Source organism: Sciurus vulgaris (assembly GCF_902686455.1).
Source record: "Sciurus vulgaris genome assembly, chromosome: 7".
In the NCBI taxonomy this organism is placed as follows: domain Eukaryota; kingdom Metazoa; phylum Chordata; class Mammalia; order Rodentia; family Sciuridae; genus Sciurus; species Sciurus vulgaris.
The window spans coordinates 88,998,721-89,014,251 of NC_136467.1; the positions used below are offsets into that span (position 1 = coordinate 88,998,721).

The following is a 15,531-nucleotide window of genomic DNA, read 5'->3' on the forward strand; positions in this document are numbered from 1 at the left end:
CCACCATAGTCTATTTACAATAACAAAATATTTAAAAATAGCTCTGACAAAATATATTAAAAAACTGTTCCTATGAAACATTTTGGGATTATCTCTATGGATTCATGGAAAGTGGGAACAATGTTCTCTAAATCTTAATTTAAAGTTCTATTCAAATGACTTAAAGTTGGTATAAATGAATTCTGGTTGCCATTTCCCATTTTTACTTCTAAAATACATGGATATTTGCTTAAGTTTAATATTTTAAAAAATTTCAAGAACTATTTTAAAATAAACTCAGCATATTGCACAGTAGAGAAAGTGTAATGTTTTCATTTTTTCTTTTGACAGAATTGTCTGAAAGGTAAGAATAAGACCCTAACCCAGAACTTTTTAATAAGGCAATTTTTTCCCCCCAAGGCAAAGATCTGTTCTTGTGTTCTCTCACAAAAAGCCCATTTTTATTGGTTGTTCTACTTCATTTCCCCTTTGGAAAACAACAGAGCATTTTGATTTGATGACAAACCGATTAAGTAGCTGTTATTGAAAACACACATTGATTAAAAATATAGACTCTTAACTGGTACATTAAAGTTTCCATTCTTTTCCTGCTTTCTTGTGACATTTAGAAGCATCATTTTTGAGGAAGATTTATGTAACACTATTTTTAGGAAGAATGCCAAGAATGATCCCCAGGAGATCAACAAGTAGGTCTCTTTGGAGAAAGTAACCAAAAGGTTGTTGTGGTCATTGATTGGAGCATCCTTCTTACTATATAATCCCACATTTCCAGCTGAGGACCATGCTCAGAGGAGCCTGCACAACTGCTCTGGAAGGGAATTTTTCCCTCTAGAACCAGATGTACAAGTTATTCAAATGGCCCAGCATGCAGTTAACTACTGGATGCTCCCTGCCAGGGAACTGTGTAGCATCATATCCCACAGTAATCCTCTAAGGCTTAGAGTGCTGTAGTTATTGTTATACTTAATTAGGGTTTTAGCCCTTCATAGGATAAGCATTCTACAATTTCTCGCCTCAGGCACAAGATGGCAACTAAGCCATAGCAATCCAATGCGTGCAGCAGCTCAGCAGTTGTCCAACCACAAGGAGGCGCCAAGGGGCTGACTGCCAGTACTATGCGGGACCCTGCCTATTTGTCCCAATAGTGAAGAGTATCAAAGCAGGCAACAGGCAATAAGGAAAATGACAAGCGGGCTGAAAACCTCATTCAAGAAGTCCCTAGGAGTAGTGAGTCTGTGAACAGGGCTCAGGTGGGGTGGCGGTGTAGCCTGGTCATGCACCTGAGGTTAGTTGGCATTCTCAAATCTCATGTCAATAGCTGGGATGCTGGGTACCTCTGCTTCCGTGAAGTGTACATTCTGAAGAGCTTCTGCTTATTACTACAGAACTTACTAGGAGTGAGGGAAATAGAGCAGCACATTACTAAGCATTTTACCACCAGGAAAGTGCTTAGGGATTTTTTCTTTTTTTCTTTTTTCTAAAAACAAAGCCATTTGGCTTTATCATGTTTGATATATAAATACATAGACTATTTAAACAGTAAATACTATGTACTTTAATTGTGCTGCTTGAAATAAATTCAGTGTTCTTAATTGTTAGGTTGAAATAATTAGGTTTGAAATAGGCAATATACATGATGGTAGTCTATGTGTTAGCATCTGTTTCATAGGAAAAGAAGAACACAGATATTTTAGAATATAGCAACCCCTGTAGTAAATATCAATGCAACACAGTATAAACGATTGAGGAATAAAATAGTTCAGAAATTTTAAGAATAAGTATTTATAGAAATCAATGAAGTAGATAACAATTGCTTTGAAAGGTAAGAACAGAAGTTTTTGATTTCTGCAAAACACCTGCAGTTAAAATTAATATAAGTAACTGTCAAATAACTACATTAACAAAAACAAGAAAAGAGTCTAGATTGCTAGTCTGATTAAAAAGTTTCTTATTTTAAGTCCTATGGCTTTTTAAAAGATTAAATCCTTTCCCTCTATCAATAAATATGAACAGAAGGAGAGATGGTTTTAAAAAGATTTTTTTTTAAGCAATTGAACATTTTCCCAATAATGATTCAAGTTGACAATGCTGGCAAAAATAAAGTCTAGTTTTACTGAGCTTAGTTTAACAAAACATGCAGATCATTCATTGCACACAGAAGAAAGAAAATGTAAATAATGGAAAATAAATGCAGAAAATAAAAGCAGATTTGTGAGGATTTCTTCCACAAGTGTTCTAGAGTTCTGTCCCAGGAGCCACACACTCTCAGAACCCAATAAAGCAATCATGCTGGAATTGTTTAGACAAAGCACTCAGTGGATCACAGCACAAGACTATCATGTAATCAAAGAAAATTATTTGTGCCTTAACTTTTAAGACAAGCATCTTTATAAGTCTCACAAGTACCTGTGAAAGCAAGTTTGGGTAATGTACTGTCTGAGAAGTCTGAGGGGGTTCTAGTGTTGCTTTGTAAACAGCTACTAAGGAAGACAGTGTAACTATAAAGCAGGCGCCTGCCCAACAATTATTGGCCAAGAAGAGAGGTAAACAGACGCAGAGGATGGCAGGTAATCCCCACATCTCAGATGGCATGATTTATTCCTGTAGCAATAAAAAGCCAGGTAAGAAGAGGCACAAGCTTTCTTATTTCAATGTGGTGATGACTCACTGACCATTATTTGATGACTTGGTGAAGGAGGAAAAAATGTAGGACCAGGTAAGAATCCTGGGCTAAAGTGGCCAGAGAGGTTCACAAGTAAATTCCATTCTCTGAAAATGTCAATTTACACCATACAGAGAAAAACTGTCCCATTTAAAAAAATGGGTTGGAAAAATTATTAATGAGATGATTAATTTGAATAAAATTAATAAACACACTTGCCATTTCATATCTGAGATTAAAACTATTTTCCTTAACCTGATTATGGATTGGGTTATTTGTATTCTTCATGTAAAGTTTTTTTGAGTTCTACATAAATTCTGGAGATTAATGCTCTATCTGAAGTGCATGTGGCAAAGATTTTCTCCCACTCTGTAGGCTTTCTCTTCACATTGTTGATTGTTTCCTTTGCTGAGAAAGTTTGAATCTATCTCATTTATTGATTCTTACCTTTATTTCTTGTGCTTTGGGAGTCATGTTAAGGAAGTCTGGTTCTAAGCTGATGTGAAGCAGATTTGGGCCTATGTTTTCTTCTATTTGGTACAGGGAGTTGGAGAATATCATGCTAAGTGAAATAAGTCAGTCCCAAAAAACCAAAGGCTGAATGATTTCTCTGATAAGTGGATAAGTATGAGGGAGTAAGAGAAAGAATGGAGGAAGGATGGATTGTGTAGAGGGAAATGAGGAGTGCGGAGGGGGCAGGGGGAAGGAAAGATAATAGAATGAGACAAACATCATTACCCTATGTACATGTATGATTATGTAAATAGTGTGACTCTACCTTATGTACCACAGAGAAACGAAAGTTGTACCCCATTTGTGTACAATGAATCAAAAAATAATAATAATAAACAATTTTCATAGGAAGGAAAAGAAATGAGTACTAAAATGATGCTCAAGAAACTGTTTTCATGGTCTAAGTGAGGAAGAACAGAGCAGGCTCAGCTGAGACCCACAATAATTTGTACCCAATGTTGTACCAAAGGGAGCCAAAGAAACACGATTTTCACTATTGCTAGTTGAGCTATATTTAAAAAGCTCTTCTTGGGATGGATGGTTTGTACTTTTTTAAAAAAAAATTTGGATCTGGCACAAATAATATAACACTGTTTCTTAGCCTGAGACAATCACAGATGAATTTTGTTTGACATATCCTAACTTCAGTGTAGAAAGACAAAACTGTTTTTTTTTTTTTTTTTTTTTTTTTTTTTTTTAACAGAAACACTCCAAAGCAGGGAATATAATTAAGTAAGAGTTATGTGAATGTGTTTGACCTCCATCCATTCTGCAGAGAGAGGAGTCTCTGTAGATGGCCCAGTCTACAGTGCCGGCTGTCTGTGGGTGCCAGGTACTGGAGAGAGGGTACTGGTTGCTGGGTGGAGTTCATCTGCACTTGTGTTAGTCTGTTTCTGACACAAAGAAAAATCACAAGGAAAGACTGAGGAGATTCCAGGCTCTGAGATATTTGAAAGATAAAAAATTTGGCTCCTACTTGGGCTGAAACTTGTCTATTCCTTTTACCTGAATTGCTATCAATAACCCACTGGCCCCAAACAGTAACAGACTCTGCAGCAGGGTGATGCTAATTGGTTCATTGAAATGGGTCAAGCATTAATTATCGATATTCTGGACCCAGAGCTGCTCTTCTCTAAGGGAGAACTCTCATTATAAATGCATTTTTCTTTGTGCTTATTTTGCTTGGATAAGGACAAATGTGTTATTTTCTAAGATGGTGCTATTGCTATTGTCATTACAATAGTCATTCTGCATTCATTATGCAGCATTATAAATTCCATTGCCTATGGAGCACAAGGTGAAAGCTAAGGCAATATTCAAATGGGAATTTCAATATGTACAAATTTTTTTGTGTCAATTAAAAAAGTGGGAGCCTTTAGCTTCTTTCCTTCAGATTATTTCAATGTTTTTAATTTATCATTTTCTATTTTTTTATATTTCTCATTTTCCATGTCTGTTTGTGTTTTCTCTCCTCACATAAACTCCTTGAGGTCAGGGACAAAATACTACTCTATCCAAGAAGTATTAATTGAGCACATTCTCTGCATAACTTTACATAGGTAATATGACAGAGTTAGGGGTAGGAGACCTAAATGTATGAAGAATGAAGCATGAATTAAGGTGTTCAGGCTAAGTAGTAGTATAAGATTTGTTTCAGGGTAGTTTTGCCAGATGTCCAATGACTGGGAAGTAAGAAATTTTCTAAGTCATAAATTCAGTTCAATGGTTCGGTACATATTCAAATCCCTGGATGAGTTATCCATCTTTGACAACCTCAGTCCCAAACATGCAGAATAGATTTAATTATTTGAGATACACGTGAAATTTAGAAAATTTGATTGTAGTCCTTTTGCATTGCTGACAAGGAGACTCATTTTTGGATTAGTGAGCAGAAGCTCAATAGTGACACTTGAATTCTCTTTTCTTTGTTGTTTTGGAAAGCTTGTTGGCCCGAAGTGAACGCCACTAAGCTCTGCCATGGAGCTCATTCTCATTCACTCACCTCCACAGGATTTACAAACGTCCCCTCTGGGAGTCAACAGTTCTGTTTTGGAGGATGAAAGCAAGATAGGTGATCTTATTCTCAAATAGTGTTGTAATTCATGCCAAAGGTGATCTCTGCCCTTAGAATTTGGAGACAAATCACCCTTGGAGATAATTTGTAAGTAGATAGCTCCTGAGACAAGGGAAGCTTTAAAAATGTCACAGAGAGATTAAAATGGCTTATAGGGGCCATGATTTGTTTTGTGTAACTTTTTTTTTTTTCCAAGTAAATTTGTTAGAATAGAAGGATGGAAAGGTCTGCATAGAAAAGCTGTGGCAAAGGGGCTATGGGGTTGGAATTGGTCTGCTGGTCACTTCCAGTGTTTGTGCAAAAATATTTTGAGTCTAATGACTAGAACTCTCCTTGTTCAGAAATATCTCTAAGGTGGAGGAGAACAACCCTTCAGGCAGTTAAAATTTTCTGGAAGTATCACTCAGGAATATCCAATGACCATTTCTCTAATTCTACGGCTATCAAGTAAGAGAAGATCCTTAACGCCATCCCTGTACAGGCCTGTGTACCCAGGAGGGCTTGATGTTGTGTGTCCTACCACATCTGTCTCCCGTCACAGATGAATGCATTGGTGTCTTGGTTTGGGAATCTTCTTAAGTGTCAATGCTGAAATGAAAGCCTACAGCCTTCTTATCCCAAGTAAACTTTCAAGACCAATTTCAATATTGCATAAGTATTTTATGATTAATGTCATTATTATAATACTACAATACACAGTGGCTCCCACCTAGAAGCCAGCTCTAAGTTGGGGGTATGCCTTTGCTTCCTGTGTCTTGAAATGAGTGGCAATGATAGGAAGAAAATCCCTCCCAGGCACTTGCTCAGATTTGGGTACTTGTTCAGACTCGGCCACTCCTTACACCATCAGTATGGGGGTCCACTGGCTCTATCCTTTAGGGTTTTACTCCTGAATCCTGGTACTCATTAAAACAAATAAACATTTTCTCTTTTACTTTCTGTTCCCTCTAGGTCTAACTCTACACTATTTAATCTGATTAGGCACTTCGTTTTGGAGCACAAAAAAATGAACATGAGTTATTTGGAGAAGTTTTGGAGGACTATCTTCTTCCTGAAAGATGGAAAGGGTTCTTCTTTTGAATTAGAGAACCTAAGTAAACCTCACTGCTCAATGCACTGGAGATATCCTAGAGAAATGGTTCTCACCTCCTGTGCACAGTGTTCGTTTAGCCAAAAAACAACAAAATAAAAAATTTTCACCTCCAAATAAGTATTCTGATGAAGGAAAGTGTATCCTAGACTGTTTTCTGAGCCCATAACAATCAGAATTTTCTTCTTCTTCTTTTTTTAAGACTGTCTATATTTCTGTATTTGAATACTTGAATTAGACTGGGAAGATGGCAGCAAGGAGTAATCAAAGACTGTAATTTTTTTCTCCCCAGAATGTTCTATGTCCTGCAGATTGTTAAAAGCAGTGAGTGGGTTAGGGAAAGATGCTTCTGCTCCCAAGGGGAGAATAATCAATAAAAAAACCAGCAAACTTTGCAGGCAATCTTGTGAAAGGTCACTTTTAATCATCTCGAATTTGTTGATCGATTTTACTCATGAGGCACATTTAAAACATCTGTTAGGCATCAGATTTATAAACAAACATGTAGCAAAAGAGAAATCACAAACCTGCTTGATGCTTCCCCTTGTTCTTTCCTTCAGGTGCGTGCAGACAGAAGAGAAACGATGATAAACCGGTGAATACATTTACAGCACTTGATAATGGCCAAATTGGAGACTGGGAAATCAAGTACCTTAAGTAGCCCTTTTCAAGTACAACCCACAAAGGCAGTATCACTTATAATAAATATACATAGCTTTCCAACATATGTTCTTTATGGTATAGATCTGAGGTAGCAAGCACATTTACTTGGCAAATCCTATACTGCCCACATATAGCCCAAAGCTCTTCATTAATCAAGGTTATTCATAGGTAAGAAAAAGTGGTTCTCATCCAACTGGCATTAGAAAGTTGCTAATTACAAAGAAGCTCCAGTCTGTGTGTCTTAGGCAGACTTTTGGGCTCTAAATCAGGATTCATTAATCACTAACTGTGGTTTTTTACTTCAGCCACTTGTTGAGGTAGATTTTTTTTTCAATAGGATAAAATAAGAATTTGCTTGGAATAAATAAGGTACATAAAAATGCATTAGAGCTCATCCAGTCTACAGTTGAGTAGCATTTTTAACAAGTCATGTGAGCAAACTCAGGTCACAGCAGCAAGGTGCAGGGCCACCACTCTTAGCAAATGAACCATGGACCTCTGGTAGGCCCCTCACTTCCCTTTGGGTCTTGGTATTTCTCATGACTGAATGGAAAGGCCTATGTTAGATAGTCTCCAACTTCTGACTTCTTAAGGAACCTTGTGGCATCCCGGGAGTTTGATAATTCCTTGCAGCTTCACAGAATATGTCTGACTCATCCTCTAAAATAGCACATTTACCCACGTTTCACCCTTTGCATAGCTTTCGCTCACTCAGAGAAGAAAACTCAAGGCAAACCTTTCCCTCTATAAATCCTTCTGTCTGAACAAAACTTTGAAGTAGCATCTCAGGTTTGCGAGGTGTATATAAGAGACAACTAGGCCAGAAAAGAGAGAGTAGGAAAATGCTGGTTAGCACCTCTGGCAGGATGGAGGAGATGTGGCATGTCCCCCTGCCTGCCTCTCTCCCCAACACGACACCTCTGTTTCTTAGACTCTTTCATCCTACTCCGTGGGAGGAGCTTGTGGAATTACAAAGTCCCACTGTATTTCTAAAACTGTGGGGAAGCAGAGCATGGGGTTGCGGTGTTTTAGGGATAACTACCATTGCTGCTGCTGATGGTGATGATGATGTTAGTAATGTGTTCTTTCCCCTGACCTCCTATTTAAAATTGCAGCCCCAATACTCCCTAAATTCTTTATTTTTCCTTTATCCTTAACACTTTTTGCTGTCTAACATATTTTGTATTTTACTTTTTAATTTATTTCCAATATCTATTGCATATAGACTTCCTGAGCCCTGAGGTTCAAACGTTTTTGTTTTTCTCTCTGACTGCTGCATTTCTGGTGACTCAAACAGTGCCTGGCACCCAACAGGTAATCAAGGAATGCTTGTTGAATGGATACATAGAAATATTATGTTTCTCTCCAGAAGTTCTTGCACTCTGATAAAGGAAATGCACTATAGAAATAACAAAAGCTTTGCTCTTTTTCTTACTACATCACTCTGCATTCAATAAGCCATCTAATTATAAATGCAAAAATATCCCTCTAAGTCACTATAAATTATTCTTCTCACAAATGTAGAAGCTTGACTAAAGTAGGTTTTCTTTCTTAAGCAAAGGTTCTGAGTACATTAAAATTGTGAGCAAGGATTTGAGTTTTATTTGTGCAATGAATATTATTCTTAGGGAAAAGCCCTTAAGTTCCATCACAACACTGATAGAAAGAATAACAATAATACCAATAGCAAGAACCAGGAGAGTCATGAAGTATCCCTGGAAGGAGAGATGTTCAGATACCCAGGTTTCTATGGACTGCACCAGGGACTGCTGTCATTCTGGACACATAACTTCTCTTCAGTAAATGGGGCTGAGACACAGAGGCCAATGAGGTTGCAGGGAAAGGTGAGTGAGGGCATGGCTGAGGACACAACGGGACAGGGGGAAGGCAGGCACTCACATCTGTCAATCCTTCTCCATCTCCACCCCCATTTAAAACAGGGACAATATCAGGAAAAGAAAGAAAATGATGAGTCGAATAATAACTGATTGCACCGTGAGAATTCAATTCATTATTAAATGGATTTTCCAGGCTTCAGAATGACTTTTAATCTCAAACTGCAGTGAGTGGGATAATTACAGATGGTACTTGAGAACCCCAGTTTTCCTACCAACCTTATTATTTTACCTTTAGATTCTTTAAGATAAGAAATAAAATTTCTGTGGAATTCCCATTTTTATTCATATACCAAGGAATAGCTGACAACAAGAGTTAAGTTCTTTTTGAATTTCTATACTAACACCTTGAAAGGATCTACTATTCAATAAAAGGAATTCAACGAAATTCCAAGATCTAAATGAAGAATGGATTCTAATCCACACATTCACTCAACAGCATTCAGACTTCTGTTCTTGATAAGGTTCCACCCTCTCTAAAATCCTGGAGCTGTTGAGGGGGTGTTTCTATGAATATCTCTGTCCCAGGTGCTGATAGTTTTGTCGACTGACCTCTAGGAAATGTGTTCCATTAGCACTTAGGAACCATCTTGACAGCTCTTATCATTTTCTTTGTGGATAGGAAGATTGAGGCCCAGGGAAAGACAGGGAAGTCAGTTAACAAATCCTGTTAGTTAATGGTTGGTTTGCTGCATCCCAACACTGAGCACAGTAGCCATGCTGTGGGGTAAGTCATGAAGGTTTCTGCAGCCCATCTCCCTCCCAGATCAATAAGAATAAGATGGCCTTTCTGAGTCACAGTGGTGAGACCTTTGAATCCCACAAAGTCACTGAGACTAAGGTTTTGTCGGGCTATGAAGGGAAATGGCCAGTGCACTAAAACTCTAAGCCAGATAAGCAACTTACTATCTTTGGAACAATCTGAAGAACTGACTCCTTCGATTGAGCTGAGGGACTCACAGAGAGTCTTTATCAGGACATACTTGCTTTGGTGCTTCAGTGAAGGCTTCTCTAGTAAGATGGCAATTATGATTTAATGTGTGCTCTGTGAGTTGAACTGGATCTAGGATTCTAGGACTAAGGATTTTTTTTTTTTTTTTTTTTTTTTTTTTTTGGTGCCAGGGATTGAACTCAGGGGCGCGCAACAACTGAGTCACATCCCCAGTCTTAGTTTGTATTTTATTTAGGGTCAGGGTCTCACTGAGTTGCTTAGTGCCTTGCTGTTGCTGAAGCTGGCTTTGAATTTGCCACTTTCCTACCTCCCAAGCTGCTGGGATTACAAGTATATGTCACTGTGCCTGGTTGGACTAAAGACTTTTTAAAATTAAAGATCACTACGATAATCATTACTTGTGTTCAAATGACTTAGGTTCTCTCCTACTTCTAGGTACATGGTAGGATTACACTTTCCCATTCCCTTTGAATGGCATGGTTGAATGATTGGCTTTGGCCAAATGGGAATGGAAGTAATAATATGATTTTAAAATCTTGATTATTCCAAATTTTATTCTGATTTGTCTCATTGCCTCATCGTAAACTCTAATTTTATTGAACTTCAATTCTCCTTCTCCTCCTCCTTTTTTTTTTGCTGCTGATATTAGTTTGATCTGTAAGTGAAAGCTAAATAACCACCCTGTAAGACACAGATGAGCAATGACTTTGACTTAAATGTGTGGAGATGTATTGCTTTCAAGGCACTCCCCTCCTGAAGTTAGGTGATGAGTAGAAAATAAGCAGGAACTGTGGTGCTTCCCTCTAGTGTTCTGGTGGCTTTTATGAGTTGAGAAAGTATGAATAGCAGAAAGAAGTCTATATAAAAGTTTACATTCCCGTAGTCTTTAATCCTGGCTTGTGGGTGATGAGGAATGACACTGATTCCATTTAGTTTTGTGCTTAAGTTGCTAAACAGGTATAAATCTCTTTAAGAGCAAAAGAACCACAAGCCAAAATTGACACTGTGTGTGCATGTGTGTGCGCACATGCACGTGTGTACAGTTTGTTTAACAAACTTGAAATGACTCACTACAGCACCAGCTGTCACATAGATACCTACTTGGTGGGGCTGCAGGTGTGCAAGGCCTTCAAGTGGGGCTTCCAGGTTGCAATGGAAACAGATTTCTCATCAGCTGCATAACTACGCCAAACACACTGCATGTGGCACACGTGGGGACATGAAAAAGAAAACAAAAGAGAGAAGGAAATAGAATGACATAACAGGGGGAATATTAAGTTATGCACATTAAGAATCTTTTCTTCAGGGCTGGGGTTACAGCTCAGTGGTAGAGTGTCTAGCATGTGTGAGGCACTGGGCTCGAGTCTCATATATATATATATATATATAAATAAAATAAAGGTCCAGCCACAACTAAAAAAAAAAAAAAAAATCTTTTCTTTGTCATACTTAGCCCTGATAAATGCCCAAAGGAAGAAGAAGTCTACTTTGGCATTTTCAGCTGACACACAGATTCTGCTACATCAAAATCATTTTTCAAAATAATTCACATCAAAAAGCAAAAGTACCAAAAAGTATAGCATAACTCAATTTTTGAATTGGTTTTGAAAAAATACTATATTATCTAAAACAAAACCAGTAATGAGTAACTGGTTCAATATACTAGTTAGATATACTAGTTAGAGAAACTTCTTGAGCATGGACATGCATTCCAGGGAGTGGTCTTTAAGCAATATTTGAAAGGATAGAGGCAAAGAATTACCAAAATCCACTGTGCAACTAGTGAACTAACTAGTAAACTAATGACCTTCATGGTATGTTAATGATTTCATTAGCAAAGTCCCTGAAGGTGAACCATAAAGTAGTTCTAATGCTAAAAATGAAAATAGTGATAACCAGAATAGCGCTAAAACAAGATTAGGAGGGATGTATCTGTAGGAATATAATTGGAAAACACCTAAGGGTTTAATATCATGAACTAAGAATATATTTATATCTCTTTGATATAAAATATAAGCTCAGTCTACTTCATGTAATCATACCTGACATTCATAATATCAGGTATTTTCATGAGATCCTTACAATCAAAGTGTGGATTAAGACCCCCATTTTGTAGATGAGAACAAAGTGCTGAGATAAATGAAGAGATTTACACAAGCTTGGAGGGGTTGAGACAACACCTCCAGTTGCCTGGTTCTTGGTCACAGCCCCCCAGTGGGGATTTTACTGACTGCTTGATCACTGTGGTTGAAAGAGCTTCCATCTGAACTGTCTATTTGAGAGATTGCCTGAGCTTACTTTCCCATGTAGGGTTTGGTAAATGTATCCCCTTGCAATGGGACTGCAAACATCTCTAATGATCAAATGTTTGCTCCAATTTCCTCAGAGAAAAGTTTTTATTATGATTCATTACTCAGAGTATTCTATTTTATGTGGCAAATTCATTTAAATGGGTCATATCCCTACTATATAACCATCAGTCATGATTTTGAAACCTACAATGAAGGAAAAAAGTGATCTAATTATATTTCCTTTCCTGAGCATATCATTGAATAAATCTGAGCTGCATAAAAAGTTAAAAATTGGCACAACTACTTTGGAAAACTGTCTGGCAGATCTATTAAAGTTGAACATACACAGTTCCTATGATATAGCTATTCAACCCTAGGTAAATGACAGAAATGTTTATATATGTTCACCAAAAGATATGCACTAATTTCTTAATAAACTAAAGCTAAAAATGCCCAGATATCCATCAGCAGTAGCAAAAGCAGGAAACTCGTAGTGTGGTCATGTAAGGGGACACTACATGGTAATAGTTCATTCTAACTATGCTCAACAATATGGATAATAATAACAATATGCTCAACTTCATATGAATAATGTTGAGTGAAAGAAATAAGACAGAAATGAATACCTTACCATCATGTACAAAACCCAGGGAAAACTAATCTATCCTTAGAAGGCAGCCCAGTGTTACCCTCGTGCAACAGTGATTGAGAAAGGGTACACGGGAGGTCATACTCTGCTTATTGGGGTGCTGGTTAAGCAAGGTGCTGAGTTTTGTACTAAATGTGCTCTTTGCTGCATGCACATTATACTTCAGTAAAATGCTCAGGAAATGACATGAAAAATTAGAAAAATATATAGTAGAACCTGAGGGATTTTTTTGTTTGTGAGAAAGATTTTTATACTTTCAATGAGGATTCCTTGCCTGAAGCCTTACTCAACTGGCTTATATTGATTTAACCAATAAATCTGTGGAAATTTGTGGTAAGCATCTTGGCATCTTATAGACAATAAAGCAATTACTAGCCTATCATCTTGAAATGCTAATTTTGCAACCACATATATGATTTTTAGAGTGACCTAGAATAATCAATGAAAATTCATGAATTTGTTATTGCAGCTTCTGTAGTGATAAGGCCTAGAGAGCCTCTGATGCTGTGAAGGAACAGATGGTTGCTTTACTTAAATAATTTCTGTAGAAGGTATGATAAATATGTGAGCTCTTGATACCCTGAAAGCAAAGACAGCAGGGCCTGTGCATTATTTGAAACTCGTGGGAAAAAAAAAAAAAAAAATCCCAAACAACAATACAACAAAAAACGGGACCAGGGCACTATCTGTTAATGTTACAGAGAAGTGGGGGCAAAAGAGACTATGCTGAGAAAATTGAAGATTTTTTTCTATTTTCTTTCTTTCTTTCTTTTTATAATAGGACCTGGCTTCTTGCTCTTTTTCATAAAATTGATCTCAGCACCTAAACTCCTGTTCCCTTCCTTACTCTTCTCCTAAAAATGCCTTGTAAATTAGAGGTACAGAAAGAGCAAGTGGCATCTATTCCAGGGATAATATTAGTTAACAGTCGAAAAGGCAGAGGGAAGTGTAACTCCACTACTCTAAGACCTCTTAATAACTATGTCCTGCCTTCCATCTCAGTTAATTGCTTCTAGCAGTTGAAATTCAAGTCCACATTTGCATGATCCAGTACCTAATGTTCCTACATTTAAAGTCCAAATCACATAGTGGTTGGCAAGAGGAAAACAACACCCCAGAGGGATTTCCCATGGCTAATTTACATGGTGTATCTACTCCAAAGGACAAATTAACAAGAAGCAAAGTGAGACCCAAATTTTCTATTTGTCAGGTGAGGGGTTGTGCTCTAGGCAGCCAAACAAATTTGAACCTTTTTCTATGATCATAAATACAATGTAGTATAATTCAACTTTGGAAGTGTTTAGTTGCTCTATGTGAAGTAGCCTACCGATGGCAAGTTTGACCCTTTCTGGAAACAGTCCAGAAGGTTTCAGATGATCATCCAAAGATATATTAGTATGGAAGTTATTTTTTTCTTTTAATCTTTGTTTTTCTTTTTCTTTCTTTTTGTTTTTCTTTGGTATCAGGGTTTGAACCCAGAGGTGTTTAACCAGAGACATATCCCCAGCCCTTTTTTATATTTTTTATTTAGAGAAAGGGTCTTGCTGAGTTACTTAGTTACTTAGGGCCTCACTAAATTGCTGAGGCTAGCTTTGAACTCTCTTTTTTTCTTTTTTTTTTTTGCGGTGCTGGGGATCAAACCCAGGGCCTTGTGCATGCAAGGCAAGCACTCTACCGACTGAGCTATTTCCCCAGCTAGCTTTGAACTCTTGATCCTCTGTCCCAGCCTCTTGAGCTGGGACAGAATTATGGGTGTGCACCACCAAGCCTGGCTGTCATTTCTGCTTTTTAAGAATCCCAATTCTTAAGGTTTATGCTCATATTATTATTTCTTGATTTTCCATTTTGGGGCATCATTAATTAACTTCCTACCATGAAAGATACTAACATGGCCCATTTACATGCCCCCTTCCCCTCCTCTCATCCTTCCAACATTTTTGTATCACAATTTTAGTTATCATTTAGTATTTTCATTATTATAAACATGTAACTACTGTTCCCACTTCAGCAATGTAATATACTATGACTACTCATTCTTTTCTATATAATTTTTTTTTTTGCTTAGAGTTATCACTGCCCTATTTTAGTTTATTGATTTGCCTTCATGTAATTATTATGAAGACATTCCTGCTCTTGCCTACAGAACTATAAAATTTTTCTCATTAAAAGCATCATGGAATCTGTCAATTCTGTTTTTGCGTGTCCTTGAAGATCTTTCTCCTGGATCCCTCAGCCTCCTGCTCACTCTGCTATCCAGCCTGCTGTGCCTGTTGCCTGGGGACTTCCCTTTCTTATCACTGTAGAGATGGCGATCTTATTTCCTGAATTTCATATCTCTTCCTCTCTTGGTTTATCCTCTTTTGGAAGGGTGATCCTGTCCAGGTAGCTTCTTGAGTAAAGGAAAATAGTAGGTAAGTTTTTGAGATCTTTATGTCTAAAAATGCCTTCGTGCTCCATGACTGGTTTGGCTGTGTGTAGAATTCTAGGTTTGAAGTAGTTTTCCTCCATAATTTTGGATGCGTTATTTCACTGTCTTCTAATTTTAGAGTTACTAATGAGATAGCTATCTAATGCCATGCTGATTCTTGTTCCTGGGGATATGTCCTGCTCAGAAATCATTTTGAATCTCCTTTGTTGCAAGCATTCTGATATCTCATTATGATAACCTTGGTATGAAGTTTTTGGTTCACATTGTTGGGCATTTGGTACACTCATTTACTGTGGCCACTTCTGAAGAATCAC

General features: G+C 37.5%; 1 protein-coding gene across 4 annotated transcripts in view; it reads right to left on the minus strand.

Moving 5' to 3' along the window:
• KCNQ5 (potassium voltage-gated channel subfamily Q member 5) overlaps positions 1–15,531 on the minus strand; it is a 519,052-nt gene that overhangs the window by 54,718 nt on the left and 448,803 nt on the right. For 2 of the 4 annotated variants that reach the window (XM_079146517.1, XM_079146514.1), the window contains 3 exons: positions 10,951–11,045; positions 6,867–6,893; positions 1,335–1,391 (listed from right to left, as the gene is read on the minus strand). In XM_079146517.1, coding sequence (XP_079002643.1) covers positions 1,335–1,391; positions 6,867–6,893; positions 10,951–11,045 — 179 coding nt within the window. The remainder of the gene's footprint in view (positions 1–1,334; positions 1,392–6,866; positions 6,894–10,950; positions 11,046–15,531) is intronic. The other 2 variants (XM_079146515.1, XM_079146516.1) reach the window with 2 other exon arrangements.